The 25440-nt window shown below is 42.9% G+C and overlaps 1 protein-coding gene across 1 annotated transcript; it reads right to left on the bottom strand.

The window, feature by feature from the left end:
- Positions 1-865: 865 nt before the first annotated feature.
- On the bottom strand, positions 866-1767 carry LOC145804334 (uncharacterized). Its single transcript, XM_082898024.1, has 2 exons — positions 1675-1767; positions 866-1466 (listed from the first exon to the last, which is right to left on the bottom strand). The coding sequence occupies exons 1-2, from the start codon at positions 1756-1758 to the stop codon at positions 1017-1019; spliced, it is 534 nt and encodes a 177-aa protein (XP_082754150.1). The 5' UTR covers positions 1759-1767; the 3' UTR covers positions 866-1016.
- Positions 1768-25440: the final 23673 nt, after the last annotated feature.

The raw sequence follows: 25440 nt of genomic DNA, 5'->3' as shown, positions 1-25440 counted from the left end.
TCATTGGGTTCCAGAACCTTGCCGCGGCATGGAGAAAAGGGAGCTGTAGCGGAGTACGGCTCAGCGTGAATAGTGCATTCAAGCCGAAACCCCGGAAGTTCAGCTTTTCCGAGCCATCTAGAGAAGAGATCCAAGATGTGAGATTTTCCGCGAGAAACGCCTCCATCTTTGTGTAAAACTAAGATGAAATGAATGTTCCCGAAGTTGAGGCTTTTATAGAGGGAAAAACACTATTCACGGGGACACGTGTCAAAAACCAGGTGGCTGCAGGAATAAGTGGCCGGCCGGCCACCTTTTTTGGCTGGCCGACCATTCTCTTTTTCAAAAACTGGCCGGCCGGCTCCCACTCTCCATAAAATTGGCCGGCCGGCTCCCAAAGGTGGCCGGCAATGCTGCAGTGTATCTCCTTGGCCCTGTTTTACCCTTCGAGGGAAAGTTTCAAACATTTCCATGCAACGGGAGAGTCAAAGGCCTTCATTTCCTTCTGTTTCGGATGCGTTCCGGTGCCCAGATCGTCCGAAGTACACTCTGTTGTTGTTGAGTTTTGTTTATCGAGTTGTTGTTTTGATTATCGAGTTGTTGTTTTGCTTATCGAGTTGTTTGTCGAGCGGACGTGTTTTGTGTTTTCGAGTCTTTGCTCTCTGATTAAACAATCTTTCTTTAGGTCTTGTTTATTTACGTTGTGAACACTGTTGTATTTTGCTTATTGAGTTGTAAACTTCCTAAGGTTCTGTTATATCTTAGTAAGTTGAGTTACTTAGTCTGTTGCGTCGGTTCACTACCTGACTTGGTGATTACACAATGCACATTCCCATTCAATTTCATTTTTGTGCAAAATAAAATGATGCGATACGATGCTAAAGTTAAAGTACAAACACCTTTTCAAAAGCTGTTTCATTCCATCATGTTTTACAATGAATAAAGGTACAAGTTTTACAAAAAATAAAACTACCTAACAATGTGCAAAGTGCTACAAACTACTAGCAAAAAGAAAAATAAAGCAGGAAACAGCAGCATCAATGTCCTCGGGAGCGGGAATGAGAAGCACTCCTCATCCTCTTCTGTGGAACAACCTCTGCACCATCATCATCGTCTGAGTCGGAGCTGTCATCCTCAGGATCCCCCTCAGCCTCGCCTCTGTTCCCCGAACCAAGACCGGAGCCCCCCTCCTCAGCAGATGTCTCTGACTGACGGTCGGTAGCCTCCTCCTCCTCCTCATCATCCTCCTCCTCCTCCTCCTCCTCCTCATCAGGCTCTGCCTCTACAACGTGAGCCCTGCGTCTGCGGACAGGCCCTCCTCGAGCTCCTCGAAAAGGCCTAGATGGCCCGGCTCCTCGGAAAGGCCGGGATGGCCCAGCCCCCTGAAAAGGCCCGGATGACCCAACTCCCTGAAAAGGCCCAGATGGCCCAGCTCCCCAAGGAGGCCCAGGTGGCCTGGCCTGCGGCTGACCGGACCATGAAGGCATCTGAAAACAAAGAGTTCAATTCAAATACATCAGTCCAAATATATACATCAGATGCAGATACAAGCAAAGGCTACGTGAAGTGGGTGCATGTAAATATAGTGTACAAGTGGGGTGTGTGTCAGATGTGCTCTACACAAGTAGTCTATCGATGCAGTAGAAATCAGCATGTCATCAGAAGTATGATAAATGCCAGAAAACTGAAAGGTACCTGAATGCCCGCGATAGACAACTGTGCCTCCCTCCGCAGGACCATGCCCTCGAGTGTGGCCACCAGTCCAACCACCTCCTCCATGTACCATCGCGACGGCTGCAAATATGAGCTCATAATCATCAGTGAACAAAAGAATGTCTAAACATCTGAATGATGAATGAAAAACAATGGAGCATACCAGCGGTGAGTCAGGATCAATGGCGTATCGATCACTGGGCATCGGAGGCTCTAGCGGGATCGGGGTCGGAGAGATAGCCCCATACTGCCACGCCATCAACTCTGTTGGCATATCTGGCCATCTAGGATGAGGATAAGTCGACGGAATCGGAGGAACCGGTCTACCCCCACCTCTAGATGCACCAGCCCCGCTGGTGGGAGGGGCGTCCGCAGCCCGAGCCCGGGCCTGGCCCGAGGATGACATACCAGCAGGCCTCGTCATCGGGGTACGAGCTCCCGTCAATGGAGGCATCAAATATGTATGACGGTAAGTGCCGTAATCCCCCTCCTCGAGATATAGTAAAGCATCGCTACCCAGCATAGCGCCGACTACCTCCGAGAAAGAGAGCCTGTCAGCAGTCCGCATACTGACTGGGGGTACTGCGGGAGGATCCTGAGAAATATACCCCCATACCTGACGCAGAAAGCGTTCCCCCAGAAACCATGCCCTGCCAACCGGCCCTTCGAGCAGGACCCTATACTGGGAGGTGTCCGACCCTCCGGTATACTGAAGTCGGAGACCATCACCCAGGGGCGCCCAAGGCTGCCATGTGATCTGCGGATGATAAATGCATAAACCAATCAGAAATCGGGAATATACAGAGCAAATCAAAGATGAAAATGAAAGGAACTGAAAGTTCTGAAGTACCTCCGACTGCCGCACAGTGTCAAAATACTGTCGCAAGTAAATGAGGGTCTCTCGGGGTCTCGGCCGGTGCGGGCCCTCGAACACTAGTGAATATGGGGTCATGGGGGGCCCTGCCACCTCTAACTCTGGGGCTAATGCTGGGAAGTATACATAGACCCATAGCTGAGAAAAGCAGTGTAGAATGTAAGTACGAAATGCTGAGAGCAAAATACAGACTGTAAAAGTGCGCTGTGTGTGCAATGTACAAGTAATGAAGAGCAGAAATGTAAATCAAGGGGACAGAAAAGTACCTCCCAAGCTCTCCAGTAGCCGCCAAGTAAATCTCCCCGCCCGCGGGAGGTCGCGCTCATATAAAAGTAAAGGGTAGCCAGGCCGGCGCCACCCCAGTCATATCGACTGACCTGTGATAGGTCAACCAGAGCGCTCAGCAGGTATAGCCCGACTGTGTTCCCTCTATCGGCGAACAGGGTAGTCCCGAAGAGGAACATAAGGAAACCAAGGGGGTACTGCTCCGTCTCCTCAGGAGTCTCGGGCACCATATCCGCCCGCCGGAAGTGGGAAGAGAACCAAGTGTATCGGACTCTCCCAGAAACCCTGTCAACAGGCGGGCGAGCCCCCAATAGATACATCCAAGCGGCCTCCCACTCACCCATATCCTCATCATAGGGGATGGACCAACCTCCTATGTCCAGGCCGGTCAGCACAGCAAAGTCTAGAGGCGTCATGGTCATGTCTCCAGTGGCAGAGAAATGAAAGGAGTTGGTGGTGTCCCACCATCTCTCTACCAAGGCTGCCATTAGTGCCCTCCTGGCAGGACAACGTGACAATCCAATGCAGAAGGCCCCGAACCCTGCCAAGTCTACTAAATCCCGGACAGCCTCCGGGAGCTCAGCATACCAATCCCTCGCGGCAGTGGAGCCATATCCCCGTACACTGTGAGAACCAACCTGCATTCAGAATGAATACATGTGTCAATAATGAAATGAATGGGCTGTGTGCCAATGAGATGAAATGGGCTGTGTGCCGATGAAATGAAATGGGCTGCGTGCCAATGAAATGAACTGGGCTGCGTGCCAATGGAATGAAATGGGCTGTGTGCCGATGAAGTGAAATAAGCTGCATGCAAATAAAATGAAGTAGCCGTGTGTTCAGAAGTGAAGTGTACGAACTGTGTGTTCAGTATAAGCAACTTTCAATCAGTGTGGGCTGCGTGTTCACTATCTAATCTGGGCTGTGTGTACAGAAAATTTGAAGTTGGGGCTGCGTGTTCAACTTTCGATCAGTGTGGGCTGCGTGTTCACTATCTAATCTGGGCTGTGTGTTCAGAAAATTTGAAGTTTGGGCTGCGTGTTCAACTTTCGATCAGTGTGGGCTGCGTGTTCACTATTTAATCTGGGCTGCGTGTTCTGAAAATTTGAAGTTTGGGCTGCGTGTTCAACTTTCAATCAGTGTGGGCTGCGTGTTCACTATCTAATCTGGGCTGTGTGTTCAGAAAATTTGAAGTTTGGGCTGCGTGTTCAACTTTCGATCAGTGTGGGCTGTGTGTTCACTATTTAATCTGGGCTGCGTGTTCTGAAAATTTGAAGTTTGGGCTGCGTGTTCAACTTTCAATCAGTGTGGGCTGCGTGTTCACTATCTAATCTGGGCTGTGTGTTCAGAAAATTTGAAGTTTGGGCTGCGTGTTCAACTTTCAATCAGTGTGGGCTGCGTGTTCACTATTTAATATGGGCTGTGTGTTCAGAAAATTTGAAGTTTGGACTGCGTGTTCAACTTTCAATCAGTGTGGGCTGCGTGTTCACTATTCTAATCTGGGCTGTGTGTTCAGAAAACCTGAAGTTTGGGCTGCGTGTTCAACTTTCAATCAGTGTGGGCTGCGTGTTCACTATTCTAATCTGGGCTGTGTGTTCAGAAAATTTAAAGTTTGGGCTGCGTGTTCAACTTTCAATCAGTGTGGGCTGCGTGTTCACTATTCTAATCTGGGCTGTGTGTTCAGAAAATTTAAAGTGTGTGCCGTGTGTTCACTTTCGAATTCGGGCTGTGTGTTCGACAAATCAGTATTTGAGCCGTGTGTTCACCTCTTAACTAATGTGTACTGTGCGTTCGCAATTAACTAATGAGCCGAGTGTTCAGAAATTCGAGTGTTTAAACTACATGTTCAGGATGCAAGCAAAGTACTATGTCATAAGCTAAACTGCGTGTTCAAGCATAGCGAGGGTGCGAAATATACGAAAAATGCAGAAAATGAAGTAAATACCTCTCGGGCCTCATGAGAGAGGTGATGCTCTGGCTCTCGGAGAAGCAGATCCCCAGGTGCTCGCTCATCAAAATTAGTGAAATGACGGAAAACGGCACGCGGAAGGACATGTGCTGGCGGAGCGTACCTCCCGGGAATAAAAGGGCGGACCCTCGGGGGTAGAGTCATGGGATCAAAATCGTCTCCGGCACCTGGAAAGCCTCCGCCGTGGGGAGAATTACTCGCCATTTTCAAAGAATCTGCAAAAGGAGCAAAAATGAGCGAAAATGAGCCAAAATTGGAAAAAGTCAACAAAAATCAACTCTCGGGAAATGAAAAACTCAACAAAAGTCAACTCCCGAGAAAATCTTCCAAATATTGAGACAAACTTACCTCAAGTGGCGAAAATGAGAAAAGAAGCTTCGAAACCGAAATTTAATCGCGTCAAAGTGTTTGAAACTGAATATTTTTGCGAAAACAACTTGCGTGGGGCGTTGGAAAACGCGTATGGAACTCAGATCTGGAGAAGAAAGTGTTGTAGGAGGCAAGAGAGGAGAAGATCTCGGCTGCATTATATAGGCTCCAAGTCTTGGGATGAAGGAGCATGAAGAAAGGAGGTGAAAAGACCAAAATGCCCTCAGATTTGGGCATATGGCCGGCCGGCCACCTTTTCTAGCCGGCCAGCCATTTCCTTTTTGGAAAACCGGCCGGCCAGCCATTCACTTTTTGTAAAACCAGCCGGCCACCTCCCATCCCTCATAAAACTGGCCGGCCATGTCCCTCACAGGCTCACCTAGCTCCCTGCAAATTTTGAGGAAGATTGGAGTTCCCGGGACCTGAAAAAGTTCAAGAAAAGTACACTTCCGGTCGCGAAATCGCTCCACCAGAACTTCAGCTTCAGGATCTGACATGAGTCTCATCATCATTCATCAAAATCAAATTGTATCCTTTTGAATGAGTTGTAGCCTTTCCGGGAAGCGGATCGGAGGCCGTGATCGAGTTACCTTCGCCGAAACACGCATTTCCGTGCTCGTTATTTCATGACAAACGAGCACCCTGATTTAGGCTCGCTTTGCACTATCGTGCACATAACTTGCATTCTCATGAGCATACTCACATTTTTATGCCCATTTCTTGATATTGGCATACCTCTATGCTTGACCATGCGTTGTCACGCATGTTCCACTCTTGCATTGCGATGCATTCACTCACCGGCACTGCGTGTGTCAAACTTCCAGAATCACATTGGATATATGTTGATAGCATATTGTATGTAATTTCTCTCTTTTGCAGGCATGATATTGTATGTACGGTTCAATTGAGGCTGGTGCGACCAGACGAATCGCGCAGGTATCGTATATTCTCCGTGTGAGACGTGGCGAGGATTGAATAATTCTCCGCATTCTTAACTGCATGAAATGTAGTTGTTGCTTTGCATTCTTGCTTAAAACTGTTGCATCTATTTGTGAATACTTGCTTCATTACAGCTTGCTGCATTTGCATGATCATTGAGTTATGTCTGGCTTCTTGCATATCGCTTTGCATTTTGCCCCCCCTGCCTGCGGGCCTGCCTGCGGGCACATCTCTGTCTATCTTGTCTGTTTGTCTAAGTCTTCGGCCTTGTCAAAAATGGATCGTCTCTGGGCTTTGACATTCACTCCCGTCACCTGAGACTTCCGAGTTCTGTCAAAGAGGGGCAACTGTAGACACCCCATTTTTGACCGACCTTAAGACTCAGACGTCACCGATTGAGTGCTTGGTGATATTACATAATGTGCTCGTTCAGAAGTTTCAGAGTCGCGGCCGTGAGCCCTACCTCCGGACTTTCGAACCCTCTTTTGTGCTTTGCCTTGGTTTGCGAACCAGGCTCGGTTCTTGCTGTTCCTTTTTCTGAGGGGAGGGAGAGGTCCCGTAGACCATCTCTCAGTAGCCGTGGGCTACATTTTGTGGCCGCAGGCCATTTTGCCCATTCCGGAGTCCGGTTCCCGGTTTTCGGAGCCGTCAGGCCGTGTGCCTCGGTTCGGGACCGCCTAACCATCTCCGTTTGTTCTGATTTTTGGCATACTTCCTTTCTACTCCCTTTTGAGGGACACTGGGGTCTGAGAAACCGACTTCGTGCCCGAATGCCACTTTCGGTGCTTAACAACCCATTTTCGAGACCTCAAACTGCGCGTTTTGGCCCCCGAACATTCATTTTGCAACGGTTTTCGTTCATTTTTGGCAGGTACCTCTGTTTTATCACCGGGAAGGTCACTGAAGGATGGAAGGCCAGTAATTGTTGCAGCAACCAGTTATATATCCTCCGACGCCCTCCGACGCCCGTTTTTCACACTTCCGGGCTAATGTTGAACACCTTGGGGCCACATTCTTGAACTTTCAACCACATATTTGTGATGTACACACTTGGGAGGATCCTAAAAGTTGGTGGCCGGCCAGTAATTCCGCCTGACCCTTTTGAACCCCTCCTTCCGGGCTAATGTTGAATACCTTGGGGCCACATTTTTGAACTTTCAACCACATATTTGTGATGTACACACTTGGGAGGATCCTAAAAGTTGGTGGCCGGCCAGTAATTCCACCTGACCCTTTTGAACCCCTCCTTCCGGGCTAATGTTGAACACCTTGGGGCCACATTCTTGAATTTTCAACCACATATTTGTGATGTACACACTTGGGAGGATCCTAAAAGTTGATGGCCGTCCCGTAATTCCACCTGACCCTTTTAAACCCCTCTTTTTCGAGCTAATGTTGAACACCCTTGAGCCACTTTCTTGGACTTTTAACCACAGGGTTGTGTTGAGGACACATGGGAGGACACCATCATGTGGTGGCCAGCTACTAAACCAGCTTGACCCTTTTGACCCCTAGCCGGCCGGCTAGGGGATGTGGCCGGCCGGCCACCTGCAACAAAAATACTTGGCCGGTCATGATCCTCACACTGTTCACTTTACAGCTGTATAGCTTTATCCCCCGGAAAATATCTGTATCCGGGGGATATTTTGTGGGGAAAAGTTTGCCTCCTTTTTCCCCCACCTTTACACCTTCTTTTGTTCCATATAACCAAGGGCCAACACTTATTTTTGGGGTTAGAAAAAATTGCTTCCAAGTCTTGCATTGCTTCCCCTCTCCTTCTCTCATTTCTACCCTAAAACATTCAAGTTCCACACTTCATTCCTTCATCACCACCAAGCACCACCATCACCACTTCATTTCCAGCAACAAGGAGGGCTTCTCAAAGGCTAAAGGTGCTGCAACTTGGTCCAAGAAGCAACAAAAGACTTGTCTCCAAGGGTGAGTTGCCATTTCCCCTTTTTTGAGCTTTTCTTTGCAACATTTCTTAGCCATCTATGATTTTTGCTTTGAACTCCGGCCATAACTGAAAGTGGCCTTCTTTTGAGCTCATTTTCATGTCTCATTAAGGGCTCAACCCTGTTTGAGCCCTCCATCTTGCACTTGCTTCATTATCCCTCTAAAATGTCATTTTCTTGCATGATATTTTTAGCTTGTGTGTGATTTGTTTTGGAGCATGTTGTAAACTGATAATAGGCTTATTTTGAGCCCCTCTTAAACATTGAAGAAGGGCTCAACACTGTTTGGGACTTCCATGTTGTACTTGCCTTTATACTCCCGCTTTGGCAGCCTATTGTGCTTTGGTTTTTGGCCATTTTACAGCACTGAAAATAGTCTCATTTTGGTCCATTCTTCATGTTTCATTTAGGGCCTTTCATGTTTTGGGACCTCCATATGCCACTTCATGTTATATCTCTCTTTTGGTCCCCATTCTTTCATGTTTTGTTAGCCTATCATGCTTTTGTTTTTGGCCATTTTACAGTTCTGAAAATAGTCTTATTTTGGCCCATTCTTCATGTTTCATTAAGGGTCTTTGGCCGTTTGTGGAATATTTTGTATACTTTGTGTTATAGCCTCTTTTGAGCCTCATTTTACATTGCATTTCCAGCATGTTTTTATACTGTTTTGGAGTTTTTACAGTTCTGTAAATATGCATATTTTTGGTCCCTCTTCAATGTTGTAGAAGGGAATTTTTCAGTTTGGGCTTTGCATGTACCACTTGCCTCTTTGGCCACCTTTTGGCCCTTTTTCTTGCATAGGAGTGAATCCATACCTGTGTTTGTTTTTGGGGTTTTTACAGTTCTGGAAAACATCATATTTTGGGCCCCTCTTCAATGTTGTTGAAGGGTCCTAACTCATTTGGAGTTAGCAGTTGTGAGTTGCTTCATAATCTCATGTTAGGGCCATTTTCGCATGCTAATTTTGCCCTATCTTTGCTTGCTGTTTGGCCATGATTTGTACTGTAAAAATGCTTAGTTTGAGGCTTCCTTGCTTCTGTTTTTTCATTCCATGTACCAATTATGCATGCTTTGTATAGCTGTAGTTCATTCTATGCGCCTAATTTTGCATTTCGGGAGAGATTCCATGCATCGGGTGTGTTTTCGCCTCATTTCGGGGCTCTTTTCCCCCAATTTTCATTGCTGAAAATCCATTTGCATGTTTGCATATCATTTTCCATGCCATTGCATTGCGTATGCCATCGCCTCGGTTTGCGTGCCCGTGTGCACGCATTTCGAGGCACTTCATTTTCATCTATCGGCCTCTTATGTGAGTGTGGCTGAGGCTCTCTCATATTAGTATAAGTCCATGTTGCATTCTATATGCCATTTCCATGCATTTGCATTGCATATACCATTGCCTCGGTTTGTGTGCCCGTGTGCACACATTCCGAGGCACTTCATTTTCATTTATCGGCCTCTTATGTGAGTGTGGCTGAGTCTCTCTCTCATGTTGGTATAAGTCCATATCATATTTTCATGTCATTTGCATTGCGTATGTCATTTTCTCGGTTTGCGTGCCCGTGTGCACGCATTTCGAGGCATCTCATTTTTACAGCATAGTGCATACTAGGTTGTATCTTAGATCGCATTCTGTCATTTTCTCAGTTTACGTGCCCGTGTGCACGCATTTCGAGGCATCTCATTTTCATAGCATTGTGTATACTAGGCTGTATCTTAGTTGCATTCGTGCATATCATGCATATTGCATCGTGTTCGGGATAGGAGTTAGCTCGGGCACGGGAAACGAGATGCGTTTCGTACTCTGAGTGACGGAACGTGTCTCAATTCCCAGTCACCGACACTCCGGATTACCCATGATGGAGTTAGGTTCTTGTTGTGTTTATACGTGCATTCATTCTATATTGAGTTGCACATTTCGACTCCTCTGCCATCATGCATCGATATGCGTGATTGATGGCACGAGGATCGAGGAATGCATATATCTGTGAAAATACATTGCTATGCCCCTTTCCTGCTCTCTGTTGCAGCAAATGAAGAATCAGCAACTTTTCGGAGCTTGGCACGCTTTTCAAGAATAACTGCTAAACAGAGGCTAATTGGGGCATCCCGGTGGATTTCCGCGCAAGACAACCCGGACATGCATCATCCATCAGAAGCAAGGCAGTCCCTGGCTTGTACGCCAGTTTTACAGCTTTCTTAGTTAATTTGCTAAATTAATTAGGAATTTGTATATTATTTGGACTGTAATATTCTTTTATTCGGGACTGTATTATTTATTCGGACCCTCTGCGCGAGGGCATAATTGTAATAAGTGTGCGTGAGTGTGTTGTATGTCTTCCAACCCCACGTCTTTCTCCCTTTTATTTACCTGCTTATGATGGTTAGATTAGGGCATGTTTAAATTAGCATACAGTATGACAGCATGTTTGCATCATTCATCTGTATTGCATGCACCGGGCTCGGCGCATCATACTAACTGCATTGTACTTTCAATTCCAAATTGAATACATGATAGTTGTAGCATTTCATATGCCATGTTTAGAATAGCCGAGCCTGCTATAGTTGCATTTTGCATGTGTTGCATTAGGCATTTCTGTATACTTAGGATCATGCATGATTTCTAATACAATTTTTGTTTTGGCTTGGAGTACTCGGTAAGCTTTATGCTTTAGCATCCTTGCATGCGTGTGAGTGACTGCCATGATAGCATGCTTACCATGAGGCTATGTGCTTACATGATATATCTGCCTGAATGCCTGTGGGTGAAGGTTGGGTTACTTAAATTGGAATAAATCATCAAATGCTTCAAGCCTACCTGCGGGTAGCAAACCATTTTCAAAAAGCGAACATGAAATGTTTTGTTCCAATTCAGGCGATCCAGTCTATACTTGTATGCTGTGTACATCACATAGTAACCTAGGCTAATAACCGGAATAAGAACATACAATGTTTTCAAAAATAGATATCATGGTTAGTAGAGGCCGATCTTTGATCGGGCGAGCGGGGGTGCTCACGAAGTGACCTTCCCCAATCGTACCCAAGTTCCCGAGCCGAGGCAACTTTGGTGATGACGGACACGTGGCCTTTGGCACCGAGTCAGGGTTTCCTAAATTTCCCATTAAAAAAACATTTAGGTAACGACTCTGTATCTGGCAAAGCAGTCCATGTTTGGCACTTCTTTCAAAAAATCTGTTTTCTCAAAACGATTTGCCGGATTTGGACTCTTTGGTTCAGACTTAGAACCATGACCACAAATCGAGTCCGAGCTGTAGCGAGGTCCCCCGCGGGCTTGTTACAGGTCCGAATAAATGTCCAAGTGTTTAAACCCAAATGCATGAGAAATGGCAAATGAACACCATAATTACATACCTGCCATCATGCAAGGCAGTCCGAATAAGTGTCCGAGTGTTTTAACCCTAATGCATGAGAAATGACAAATAAACACCATAATTACATATCTGCCATCATGCAAGAGGGTCCGAATAAGTGTCCGAGTGTTTAAACCCTAATGCATGAGAAATGGCAAGTAAACACCATAATTACATATCTGCCATCACGCAAGAGGGTCCGAATAAGTGTCCGAGTGTTCAAATCCTAATGCTTGAGAAATGGCAAACAAACACCATCATTACTTATCTGCCATCATGCAAGAGGGTCCGAATGACTGTCCGAGTGTTTGAATCCTAATGCCAGAGAAATGGCAAGTAAACACCATAATTACATATCTTCCATCATGCAAGAGGGTCTGATTAAGTGTCCGACAGTTAAACCCTAATGCATGAGAAATGGCAAGTAAACACCATAATTACATATCAGCTATCACGCAAGAGGGACCGAATAAGTGTCCGAGTATTCGAATCCTAATGCTCGAGATATGGCAAGTAAACTCTATAATTACATATCTGCCATCATGCAAGAGGGTCCGAATAAGTTTCCTACTTTTTAAACCCTAATGCATGAGAAACGGCAAGTAAACACCATAATTACATATCTGCCATAATGCAATAGGGTACAAATAATTGTCCGAGTGTTTAAACCCAAATGCATGAGAAATGGCAAATAAGCACCATAATTACATATCTGCGATCATGCAAGAGGGTCCGAATAAGTGTCCGAGTGTCTAAACCCCAATGCATGAGAAATGGCAAGTAAACACCACATTTACATATCTGCCATCATGTAAGACGGTCCGAATAAGTGTCCGAGTGTTTAAACCCTAATGCATGAGAAATGACAAATAAACACCATAATTACATATCTGCCATCATGCAAGAGGGTCCGAATAAATGTCCGAGTGTTTAAACCCTAATGCATGAGAAATGCCAAGTAAATACCATAATTACATATCTTCCATCATGCAGGAGGGTCCGAATATGTGTCCGAGTGTTTGAACCCTAATGCATGAGAAATGGCAAGTAAACACCATAATTACACATTTGTCGTCACGCAAGAGGATCCGAATGAGTGTCCGAATTTTGGAATCCTAATGCTCGAGAAATGGCAAGTAAACACCATAATTACATATCTGCCATCATGCAAGAGGGTCAGATTAAGTGTCCGACAGTTAAACCCTAATGCATGAGAAATGGGAAGTAAACACCATAATTACATATCAGCTATCACGCAAGAGGGTCCGAATAAGTGTCCGAGTGTTCAAATCCTAATGCTCGAGAAATGGCAAGTAAACACTATAATTACATATCTGCCATCATGCAAGATGGTCCGAATAAGTTTCCTAGTTTTTAAACCCTAATGCATGAGAAATGGCAAGTAAACACCATAACTACATATCTGTCATCAGGCAAGAGGGTCCGAATAATTGTCCGGGTGTTTAAACCCTAATACATGAGAAATGGCAAATAAACACCATAATTACATATTTGCCATCATGCAAGAGGGTCCGAATAAGTGTCCGAGTGTTTAAACCCTAATGTTTTGAGAAATGGCAAGTAAACACCACAATTACATATTTGCCATCATGTAAGAGGGTCCGAATAAGGGTCCGAATGTTCGAATCCTAATGCTCGAGAAATGGCAAGTAAACAGCATAATTACATATCTGCCAACATGTAAGAGGGTCCGAATAAGTGACTGAGCGTTTAAACCCTAATGCCTGTGAAATGGCAAGTAAACACCATAAGTACATATCTGTCATCATGTAAGTGGGTCCGAATAACTGTCGGAGTGTTCGAATCCTAATGCTCGAGAAATGGCAAGTAAATACCATAATTACATATCTAGCATCATGCAAGAGGGTCTGAACAAGTGTCCTACTTTTTAAATCCTAATGCATGAGAAATGACAAGTAAACACCATAAATACATATCTGCCATAATACAATAGGGTCCGAATAAGTGTCCGAGTGTTTAAACCCTAATGCATGAGAAATGGCAACTAAGCACCATAATTACATACCTGCCATCATGCTGGAGGGTCCGAATAAATGTCCAAGTGTTTAAACCCAAATGCATGAGAAATGGAAAATGAACACCATAATTACATACCTGCCATCATGCAAGGCAGTCCGAAAAAGTGTCCGAGTGTTTTAACCCTAATGCATGAGAAATGACAAATAAACACCATAATTACATATCTGCCATCATGCAAGAGGGTCCGAATAAGTGTCCGAGTGTTTAAACCCTAATGCATGAGAAATGGCAAGTAAACACCATAATTACATATCTGCCATCACGCAAGAGGGTCCGAATAAGTGTCCGAGTGTTCGAATCCTAATGCTTGAGAAATGGCAAACAAACACCATAATTCCATATCTGCCATCATGCAAGAGGGTCTGAATGACTGTCCGAGTGTTCGAATCCTAATGCCATAGAAATGGCAAGTAAACACCATAATTACATATCTTCCATCATGCAAGAGGGTCTGATTAAGTGTCCGACAGTTAAACCCTAATGCATGAGAAATGGCAAGTAAACACCATAATTACATATCAGCTATCACGCAAGAGGGTCCGAATAAGTGTCCGAGTGTTCGAATCCTAATGCTTGAGAAATGGCAAACAAACACCATAATTCCATATCTGCCATCATGCAAGAGGGTCCGAATGACTGTCCGCGTGTTCGAATCCTAATGCCATAGAAATGGCAAGTAAACACCATAATTACATATCTTCCATCATGCAAGAGGGTCTGATTAAGTGTCCGACAGTTAAATTCTAATGCATGAGAAATGGCAAGTAAACACCATAAATACATATCTGCCATAATCCAATAGGGTCCGAATAAGTGTCCGAGTGTTTAAACCCTAATGCATGAGAAATGGCAACTAAGCACCATAATTACATATCTGCCATCATGCTGGAGGGTCCGAATAAATGTCCAAGTGTTTAAACCCCAATGCATGAGAAATGGCAAGTAAACACCATAATTACATACCTGCCATCATGCAAGGCAGTCCGAATAAGTGTCCGAGTGTTTTAACCCTATTGCATGAGAAATGACAAATAAACACCATAATTACATATCTGCCATCATACAAGGGCCAAATATCTGTCCGAGTGTTTAAACCCTAATGAATGAGAAATGCCAAGTAAACACCATAATTACATATCTTCCATCATGCAGGAGGGTCCGAATATGTGTCCGACTGTTTGAACCCTAATGCATGAGAAATGGCAAGTAAACACCATAATTACACATTTGCCATCACGTAAGAGGATCCGAATAAGTGTCCGAATTTTTGAATCCTAATGCTCGAGAAATGGCAAGTAAACACCATAATTACATATCTGCCATCATGCAAGAGGGTCCAAATAAGTGTCCGAGTGTTTAAACCGTAATGCATGAGAAATGGCAAATAAACACCATAATTACATATCTGCCATCATGCAAGAGAGTCCGAATAAGTGTCCGAGTGTTTAAAACCTAATGCATGATAAATAGCAAGTACACACGATAATTACATATCTTCCATCATGCAAGAGGGTCCGAATAAGTGTCCGAGTGTTTAAAACCTAATGCATGAGAAATGGCACATAAACACCATAATTACATATCTGCTATGATAGAAGAGGGCCGGAATAAGTGTCCGAGTGTTTAAACCCTAATGGATGAGTAGTGGCAAGTAAGCACCATATTTACATATCTGCCATCCTCCAAGAGGGTCTGTATAAGTGTCCGAGTGTTTAAACCCTAATGCATGCGAAATGGCAAGTAAACACCATAATTACATATCTACCACCATGCAAGAGGGTCCGAATAAGTGTCCGATTGTTCGAATCCTAATGCTTGAGAAATGGCAAACAAAGACCATAATTACATATCTGCCATCATGCAAGAGGGTCTGAATAACTGTCCGAGTGTTCGAATCCTAATGCCAGAGAAATGGCAAGTAAACACCATAATTACATATCAGCCATAATGCAAGAGGGTCTGATTAAGTGTCCGATAGTTAAACCCTAATACATGAGAAAAGGCAAGTAAACACCATAATTACATATCAACTATCACGCAAGGGGGTCCGAATAGGTGTCCGGGTGTTCGAATCCTAATGCTCGAGAAATGGCAAGTAAACACCATAATCACATATCTGCCATCATGCAAGAGGGTTCGAATAAGTTTCCTAGTTTTTAAACCCTAATGCATGAGAAACGGCAAGTAAACACCGTAATTACATATCCGTCATCAGGCAAGAAGGTCCGAATAAGTGTGCGAGTTATTAAACCCTAGTACATGACAAATAGCAAATAAACACCATAATTACATATCCGTCATCATGGAAGAGGGTCCGAATAAGTTTCCTAGTTTTTAAACCCTAATGCATGAGAAACGGCAAGTAAACACCGTAATTACATATCCGTCATCAGGCAAGAAGGTCCGAATAAGTGTGCGAGTTATTAAACCCTAATACATGAGAAATAGCAAATAAACACCATAATTACATATCCGTCATCATGCAAGAGGGTCCGAATAAGTGTCCGAGTATTTAAACCCTAATGCTTTGAGAAATGGCAAGTAAACACCATAATTACGTATCTGCCATCACGCAAGAGGGTCCGAATATGTGTCCGAGTGTTCGAATCCTAATGCTGAAGAAATGGCAAGTGAACAACAAAATGACATATCAGCCATCATGCAAGAGGGTCCGAATAAGTGTCCGAGTGTTTAAACCCTAATGCTTGAGAAATGGCAAGTAAACACCATAATTATATATCTGTCATCTTGCAAGAGGGTCCGAATAACTGTCCGAGTGTTCGAATCCTAATGCTCGAGAAATGGCAAATAAACACCATAATTACATATCTGGCATCATGCAAGAGGGTCCGAATAAGTGTCCGAGTTTTTTGACCCCAATGCATGAGAAATGGCAAATAAACACCATAATTACATATCTGCCATAATGCAATAGGGTCTGAATAAGTGTCCGAGTATTTAAACCCTAATGGATGAGAAATGGCAAACAAGCACCATAATTACATATCTGCCATCATGCAAGAAGGTCCGAATAAGTGTCCAAGTGTTTAAACCTCAATGCATGAGAAATGGCAAATAAACACCACTATTACATATCTGCCATCACGCAACACGGTCCGAATAAGTGTCCGAGTGTTTAAACCCTAATCCATGAGAAATGGCAAAATAAAGACCATAATTACATGTCTGCCATCATGCAAGAGGGTCCGAATAAGTGTCCGAGTGTTTAAACCCAAATGCATGAGAAATGCCAAGTAAACACCATAATTACATATCTTCCATCATGCAGGAGGGTCTGAATATGTGTCCGAGTGTTTGAACCCTAATGATGAGAAATGGCAAGTAAACACCATAATTACACATTTGCCATCACGCAAGAGGATCCGAATAAGTGTCCGAATTTTTGAATCCTAATGCTCGAGAAATGGCTAGTAAACACCATAATTACATATCTGCCATCATGCAAGAGGCTCTGTTTAAGTGTCCGACAGTTGAACCCTAATGCATGAGAAATGGCAAGTAAACACCATAATTACATATCAGCTATCATGCAAGAGGGCCCGAATAAGTGTCCGAGTGTTCAAATCCAAATGCTCGAGAAATGGCAAGTAAACACTATAATTACATATCTGCCATCATGCAAGAGGGTCCGAATAAATTTCCTAGTTTTTAAACCCCAATGCATGAGAAATGGCAAGTAAACACCATAATTACATATCTGTCATTAGGCAAGAGGGTCCGAATAAGTGTCCGGGTGTTTAAACCCTAATACATGAGAAATGGCAAATAAACACCATAATTACATATTTGCCATCATGCAAGTGGGTCCGAATATGTGTCCGAGTGTTCAAACCCTAATATTTTGAGAAATGACAAGTAAACACCATAATTGCATATTTGGCATCATGTACGAGGGTCCGAAAAAGTGTCCGAGTGTTGGAATCCTAATGCCCGAGAAATGGCACGTAAACAACATAATTACATATCTGCCATCATGCAAGAGTGTCCAAATAAGTGTCCGAGTGTTTAAACCCTAATACCTGAGAAATGGCAACTAAACACCATAATTACATATCTGTCATCATGCAAGTGGGTCCGAATAACTGTCCAAGTGTTCGAATCCTAATGCTCGAGAAATGGGAAGTCAATACCATAATTACATATTTGGCATCATGCAAGAGGGTCTGAATTGGTGTCCGAGTTTTTAAACCCTAATGCATGAGAAATGACCAGTGAACACCATAATTACATATCTGCCATCATGCAATACGGTCCGAATAAGTGTCCGAGTGTTGAAACCCTAATGCGTGAGAAATGGCAACTAAGCACCATAATTACATATCTGCCATCATGCAAGAGGGTCCGAATAAGTGTCCGAGTGTTTTAACCCCAATGCATGAGAAATGGCAAGTAAACACCATAATTACATATCTGCCATCATGCAAGATGGTCCGAATAAATACCCGAGTGTTTAAACCCTAATGCATGAGAAACGACAAATAAACACCATAATTACATATCTGCCATCATGCAAGGGGGTCCGAATAAGTGTGCGAGGGTTTAAACCCTAATGCATGAGAAATGCCAAGTGAACACCATAATTACATAACTTCCATAATGCAGGTGGGTCTGAATATGTGTCCGAGTGTTTGAACCCTAATGCATGAGAAATGGCAAGTAAACACCATAATTACACATTTGCCATCACGCGAGAGGATCCGAATAATTGTCCAAATTTTTGATTCCTAATGCTCGAGAATTGGCAAGTAAACACCATAATTACATATCTGCCATCATGCAAGAGGGTCCGAATAAGTGCCCGAGTGTTTAGAGCCTAATGCATGAGAAATGGCAAATAAACACCATAATTACATATCTGCCGTCATGCAAGAGAGTCCGAATAAGTGTCTGAGTGTTTAAACCCTAATGCATGAGAAATAGCAAGTACACACCGTAATTACATATCTGCCATCATGCAAAAGGGTCCGAATAAGTGTCCGAGTGTTTAAACCCCAATGCATGAGAAATGGCAAGTAAACACCATAATTTCATATCTGCCATCATGCAAGACGGTCCGAATAAGTGTCCGAGTGTTTAAATCCTAATGCATGAGAAATGACAAATAAACACCATAATTAAATATCTGCCATCTTGCAAGGGGGTCCGAATAAGTGTCCGAGTGTTTAAACCCTAATGCCTGAGAAGTTGCAAATAAACACCATAATTACATATCTACCACCATGGAGGAGGGTCCGAATAAGTGTCCGAGTGTTTAAACCCTAATGCATGAGAAATGGCAAACAAACACCATAATTACATATCTGCCATCATGCAAGATGGTTCGAATAAGTGTCCGAGTGTTTAATCCCCAATGCATGAGAAATGGCAAATAAACACCACAATTACAAATCTGCCGTCATGCAAGATGGTCCGAATAAGTGTCCGAGTGTTTAAACCGTAATCCATGAGAAATGGCAAATAAACACCATAATTACATATCTGCCATCATGCAAGAGGGTCCGAATAAGTGTCCGAGTGTTTAAATCCTAATGCATGAGAAATGACAAATAAACACCATAATTAAATATCTGCCATCTTGCAAGAGGGTCCGAATAAATGTCCGAGTGTTTAAACCCTAATGCCTGAGAAGTTGCAAATAAACACCATAATTACATATCTACCATCATAGAGGAGGGTCCGAATAAGTGTCCGAGTGTTTAAACCCTAATGCATGAGAAATGGCAAACAAACACCATAATTACATATCTGCCATCATGCAAGATGGTTCGAATAAGTGTCCGAGTGTTTAATCCCCAATGCATGAGAAATGGCAAATAAACACCACAATTACAAATCTGCCGTCATGCAAGATGGTCCGAATAAGTGTCCGAGTGTTTAAACCGTAATCCATGAGAAATGGCAAATAAACACCATAATTAAATATCTGCCATCTTGCAAGAGGGTCCGAATAAGTGTCCGAGTGTTTAAACCCTAATGCCTGAGAAGTTGCAAATAAACACCATAATTACATATCTACCATCAAGGAGGAGGGTCCGAATAAGTGTCCGAGTGTTTAAACCCTAATGCATGAGAAATGACAAACGAACACCATAATTACATATCTGCCATCATGCAAGATGGTTCGAATAAGTGTCCGAGTGTTTAATCCCCAATGCATGAGAAATGGCAAATAAACACCACAATTACAAATCTGCCGTCATGCAAGATGGTCCGAATAAGTGTCCGAGTGTTTAAACCGTAATCCATGAGAAATGGCAAATAAACACCATAATTACATATCTGCCATCATGCAAGAGGGTCCGAATAAGTGTCCGAGTGTTTGAACCCTATTGCATTAGAAATCGCAAGTAAAAACCATAATTACACATTTGCCATCACGCAAGAGGATCCGAATGAGTGTCCGAATTTTTGAATCCTAATGCTCGAGAAATGGCAAATGAACACCATAATTACATATCTGCCATCATGCAAGAGGGTCTGATTAAGTGTCCGACAGTTTAACCCTAATGCATGAGAAATGGCAAGTAAACACCATAATTACATTTTAGCTATCACGCAAGAGGGTCCGAATAAGTGTCCGAGTGTTCGAATCCTAATGCTCGAGAAATGGCCAGTAAACACTATAATTACATATCCGCCATCATGCAAGAGGGTCCGAATAAGTTTCCTAGTTTTTAAACCCTAATGTACGAGAAATGGCAAGTAAACACCATAATTACATATCTGTCATCAGGCAAGAGGGTCCGAATAAGTGTCCGGGTGTTTAATCCCTAATACATGAGAAATAGCAAATAAACACCATAGTTACATATTTGCCATCATGCAAGAGGGTCCGAATAAGTGTCCGAGTGTTTACACCATAATGTTTTCAGAAATGGCAAGTAAACACCATAACTACATGTTTGCCACCATGTAAGAGGGTCCGAATAAGTGTCCGAGTGTTCGAATCCTAATGCTCGAGAAATGGCAAGTAAACTGCATAATTACATATCTGCCACTATGCAAGAGGGTCCGAATAAGTGTCCGAGTGTTTTAACCCTAAAGCCTGAGAAGTGGCAAGTAAACACCATAATTACATATCTGTCATCATGCAAGTGGGTCCGAATAACTGTCCGAGTGTTCGAATCCTAATGCTCGAGAAATGGTAGGTAAATACCATAATTACATATCTGGCATCATGCAAGAGGGTCTAAACAAGTGTCCTAGTTTTTAAAACCTAATGCATGAGAAATGACAAGTAAACACCATAAATACATATCTGCCATAACGCAATAGGGTCCGAATAAGTGTTCGAGTGTTTAAACCCTAATGCATGAGAAATGGAAACTAAGCACCATAATTACATATCTGCCGTCATGCTGGAGGGTCCGAATAAGTGTCCAAGTGTTTAAACCCCAATGCATGAGAAATGGCAAGTAAACACCATAATTACATATCTGCCATCATGCAAGACGGTCCGAATAAGTGTCCGAGTGTCTAAACCCTAATGCATAAGAAATGCCCAGTGAACACCATAATTACATATCTGCCATCGTGCAATACGGTCCGAATAAGTGTCCGATTGTTTAAACCCTAATGCATGAGAAATGGCAACTAAGCAACATAATTACATATCTGCCATCATGCAAGAGGGTCCGAATAAGTGTTCGAGTGTTTTAACCGAATGCATGAGAAATGGCAAGTAAACACCATAATTACATATCTGCCATCAGGCAAGACGGTCCGAATAAGTACCCGAGTGTTTAAACCTTAATGCATGAAAAACGACAAATAAACACCATAATCACATATCTGCCATCATGCAAGGGTTTCCGAATAAGTGTCCGAGGGTTTAAACCCTAATGCATGAGAATTGCCAAGTGAACACCATAATTACATATCTGCCATCATGCAAGACGGTCCGAATAAGTGTCCGAGTGTTTAAACCCTAATGCATGAGAAATGACAAATAAACAGCATAATTAAATATCTGCCATCGTGCAAGAGGGTCCGAATAAGTGTCCGAGTGTTTAAACCCTAATGCCTGGGTAGTGGCAAATAAACACCATAATTACATATCTACCATCATGAAGGGCGGTCCGAATAAGTGTCCGAGTGTTTAAACCCTAATGCATGAGAAATGGCAAACAAACACCATAATTACATATCTGCCATCATGCAAGATGGTTCGAATAAGTGTCCGAGTGTTTAATCCCCAATGCATGAGAAATGGCAAATAAACACCACAATTACAAATCTGCCATCATGCAAGACGGTCCGAATAAGTGTCCGAGTGTTTAAACCGTAATCCATGTGAAATGGCAAATAAACACCATAATTACATATCTGCCATCATGCAAGACGGTCCGAATAAGTGTCCGAGTGTTTAAACCCTAATGCATGAGAAATGACAAATAAACACCATAATTACATATCTGCCATCATGCAAGAGGGTCCGAATAAGTGTCCCCGTGTTTAAACCCTAATGCATGAGAAATGCCATGTAAACACCATAATTACATATCTTCCATCATGTAGGAGGGTCCGAATATGTGTTCGATTGTTTGAACCCTAATGCATGAGAAATGGCAAGTAAACACCATAATTACACATTTGTCATCACGTAAGAGGATCCGAATAATTGTCCGAATTTTTGAATCCTAATGCACGAGAAATGGCAAGTAAACACCATAATTACATATCTGCCATCACGCAAGAGGGTCCAAATAAGTGCCCGAGTGTTTAAACCCTAATGCATGAGAAATGGCAAATAAACACCATAATTACATATCTGCCGTCATGCAAGAGAGTCCGAATTGGTGTTCGAGTGTTTAAACCCTAATGCATGAGAAATTGCAAGTACACACGATAATTACATATCTGCCATCATGCAAGAGGGTCCGAATAAGTGTCCGAGTGTTCAAACCTAATGCATGAGAAATGGAAAATAAACACCATAATTACATATCTGCCATGATGCAAGAGGGTCGGAATAAGTGTCCGAGTGTTTAGACCCTAATGCATGAGTAATGGCAAGTAAACACGATAATTACATATCTGCCATCATGCAAGAGGGTCTGTATAAGTGTCCGAGTGTTTAAACCCTAATACAAGAGAGATGCCCAGTAAACACCATAATTACATGTCTGCCATCACGCAAGAGGGTGCGAATAAGTGTCCGAGTGTTCGAATCCTAATGCTTGAGAAATGGCAAACGAACACCATAATTACATATCTGCCATCATGCAAGAGGGTCCAAATAACTGTCCGAGTGTTCGAATCCTAATGCCTGAGAAATGGCAAGTAAACACTATAATTACATATCTGCCATCATGCAAGAGGGTCTGATTAGGTGTCCGACAGTTAAACCCTAGTGCATGAGAAACGGCAAGTAAACACCATAATTACATATCAGCTATCACGCAAGAGGGTCCTAATAAGTGTCCGAGTGTTCGAATCCTAATGCTCGAGAAATGGCAAGTAAACACCATAATTACATATCTGCCATCATGTAAGAGGGTCCGAATAAGTTTCCTAATTTTTAAACCCTAATGCATGAGAAACGGCAAGTAAACACCGTAATTACATATCCGTCATCAGGCAAGAAGGTTCGAATAAGTGTCCGAGTGTTTAAACCCTAATACATGAGAAATGGCAAATAAACACCATAATCACATATTTGCCATCATGCAAGCGGGTCCGAATAAGTGTCCGAGTGTTTAAACACTAATGCTTTGAGAAATGGCAAGTAAACACCATGATTACGTATCTGCCAACATGCAAGAGGGTCCGAATATGTGTCCGAGTGTTCGAATCCTAATGCTCAAGAAATGGCAAGTAAACAGCTTAATTACATATTTGCCATCATGCAAGGGGGTCCGAATAAGTGTCCGAGTGTTTAAACCCTAATGCATGAGAAATGGCAAACAAACACCATAATTACATATCTGCCATCATGCAAGATGGTTCGAATAAGTGTCCGAGTGTTTAATCCCCAATGCATGAGAAATGGCAAATAAACACCACAATTACAAATCTGCCATCATGCAAGACGGTCCGAATAAGTGTCCGAGTGTTTAAACCGTAATCCATGTGAAATGGCAAATAAACACCATAATTACATATCTGCCATCATGCAAGACGGTCCGAATAAGTGTCCGAGTGTTTAAACCCTAATGCATGAGAAATGACAAATAAACACCATAATTACATATCTGCCATCATGCAAGAGGGTCCGAATAAGTGTCCCCGTGTTTAAACCCTAATGCATGAGAAATGCCATGTAAACACCATAATTACATATCTTCCATCATGCAGGAGGGTCCGAATATGTGTTCGAGTGTTTGAACCCTAATGCATGAGAAATGGCAAGTAAACACCATAATTACACATTTGTCATCACGTAAGAGGATCCGAATAATTGTCCGAATTTTTGAATCCTAATGCACGAGAAATGGCAAGTAAACACCATAATTACATATCTGCCATCACGCAAGAGGGTCCAAATAAGTGCCCGAGTGTTTAAACCCTAATGCATGAGAAATGGCAAATAAACACCATAATTACATATCTGCCATCATGCAAGAGAGTCCGAATTGGTGTTCGAGTGTTTAAACCCTAATGCATGAGAAATTGCAAGTACACACGATAGTTACATATCTGCCATCATGCAAGAGGGTCCGAATAAGTGTCCGAGTGTTTAAACCTAATGCATGAGAAATGGCAAATAAACACCATAATTACATATCTGCCATGATGCAAGAGGGTCGGAATAAGTGTCCGAGTGTTTAGACCCTAATGCATGAGTAATGGCAAGTAAACACGATAATTACATATCTGCCATCATGCAAGAGGGTCTGTATAAGTGTCCGAGTGTTTAAACCCTAATACAAGAGAAATGCCCAGTAAACACCATAATTACATGTCTGCCATCACGCAAGAGGGTGCGAATAAGTGTCCGAGTGTTCGAATCCTAATGCTTGAGAAATGGCAAACAAACACCATAATTACATATCTGCCATCATGCAAGAGGGTCCGAATAACTGTCCGAGTGTTCGAATCCTAATGCCTGAGAAATGGCAAGTAAACACTATAATTACATATCTGCCATCATGCAGGAGGGTCTGATTAGGTGTCCGACAGTTAAACCCTAGTGCATGAGAAACGGCAAGTAAACACCATAATTACATATCAGCTATCACGCAAGAGGGTCCTAATAAGTGTCCGACTGTTCGAATCCTAATGCTCAAGAAATGGCAAGTAAACACCATAATTACATATCTGCCATCATGCAAGAGGGTCCGAATAAGTTTCCTAATTTTTAAACCCTAATGCATGAGAAACGGCAAGTAAACACCGTAATTACATATCCGTCATCAGGCAAGAAGGTTCGAATAAGTGTCCGAGTGTTTAAACCCTAATACATGAGAAATGGCAAATGAACACCATAATTACATATTTGCCATCATGCAAGCGGGTCCGAATAAGTGTCCGAGTGTTTAAACACTAATGCTTCGAGAAATGGCAAGTAAACACCATGATTACGTATCTGCCATCATGCAAGAGGGTCCGAATATGTGTCCGAGTGTTCGAATCCTAAGGCTCAAGAAATGGCAAGTAAACAGCTTAATTACAAATTTGCCATCATGCAAGGGGGTCCGAATAAGTGTCCGAGTGTTTAAACCCTAATGCTTGAGAAATGGCATGTAAACACCATAATTACATATCTATCATCATGCAAGAGGGTCCAAATAACTGTCCGAGTGTTCGAATCCTAATGCTCGAGAAATGGCACGTAAACACCATAATTACAAATTTGGCATCATGCATGACGGTCCGAATAAGTGTCCGAGTTTTTAAACACTAATGCATGAGAAATGGCAAATAAACACTGGCAAATAAACACCATAATTACATATTTGCCAT

Source organism: Camellia sinensis, chromosome 12, assembly GCF_055761805.1.
Source record: "Camellia sinensis isolate YWXY chromosome 12, ASM5576180v1, whole genome shotgun sequence".
NCBI lineage: Eukaryota > Viridiplantae > Streptophyta > Magnoliopsida > Ericales > Theaceae > Camellia > Camellia sinensis.
This window is presented reverse-complemented; position numbering and strand designations above follow the sequence as displayed.

Coding starts and splice junctions, on each gene's coding strand:
- LOC145804334 (XM_082898024.1), bottom strand. CDS start 1,758: ATGGAGGAGGTGGTTGGACTGGTGGCCACACTCGAGGGCATGGTCCTG. Junction 1,467..1,674: donor TGTCTATCGCGGGCATTCAG/GTACCTTTCAGT, acceptor CTTTGTTTTCAG/ATGCCTTCATGGTCCGGTCA.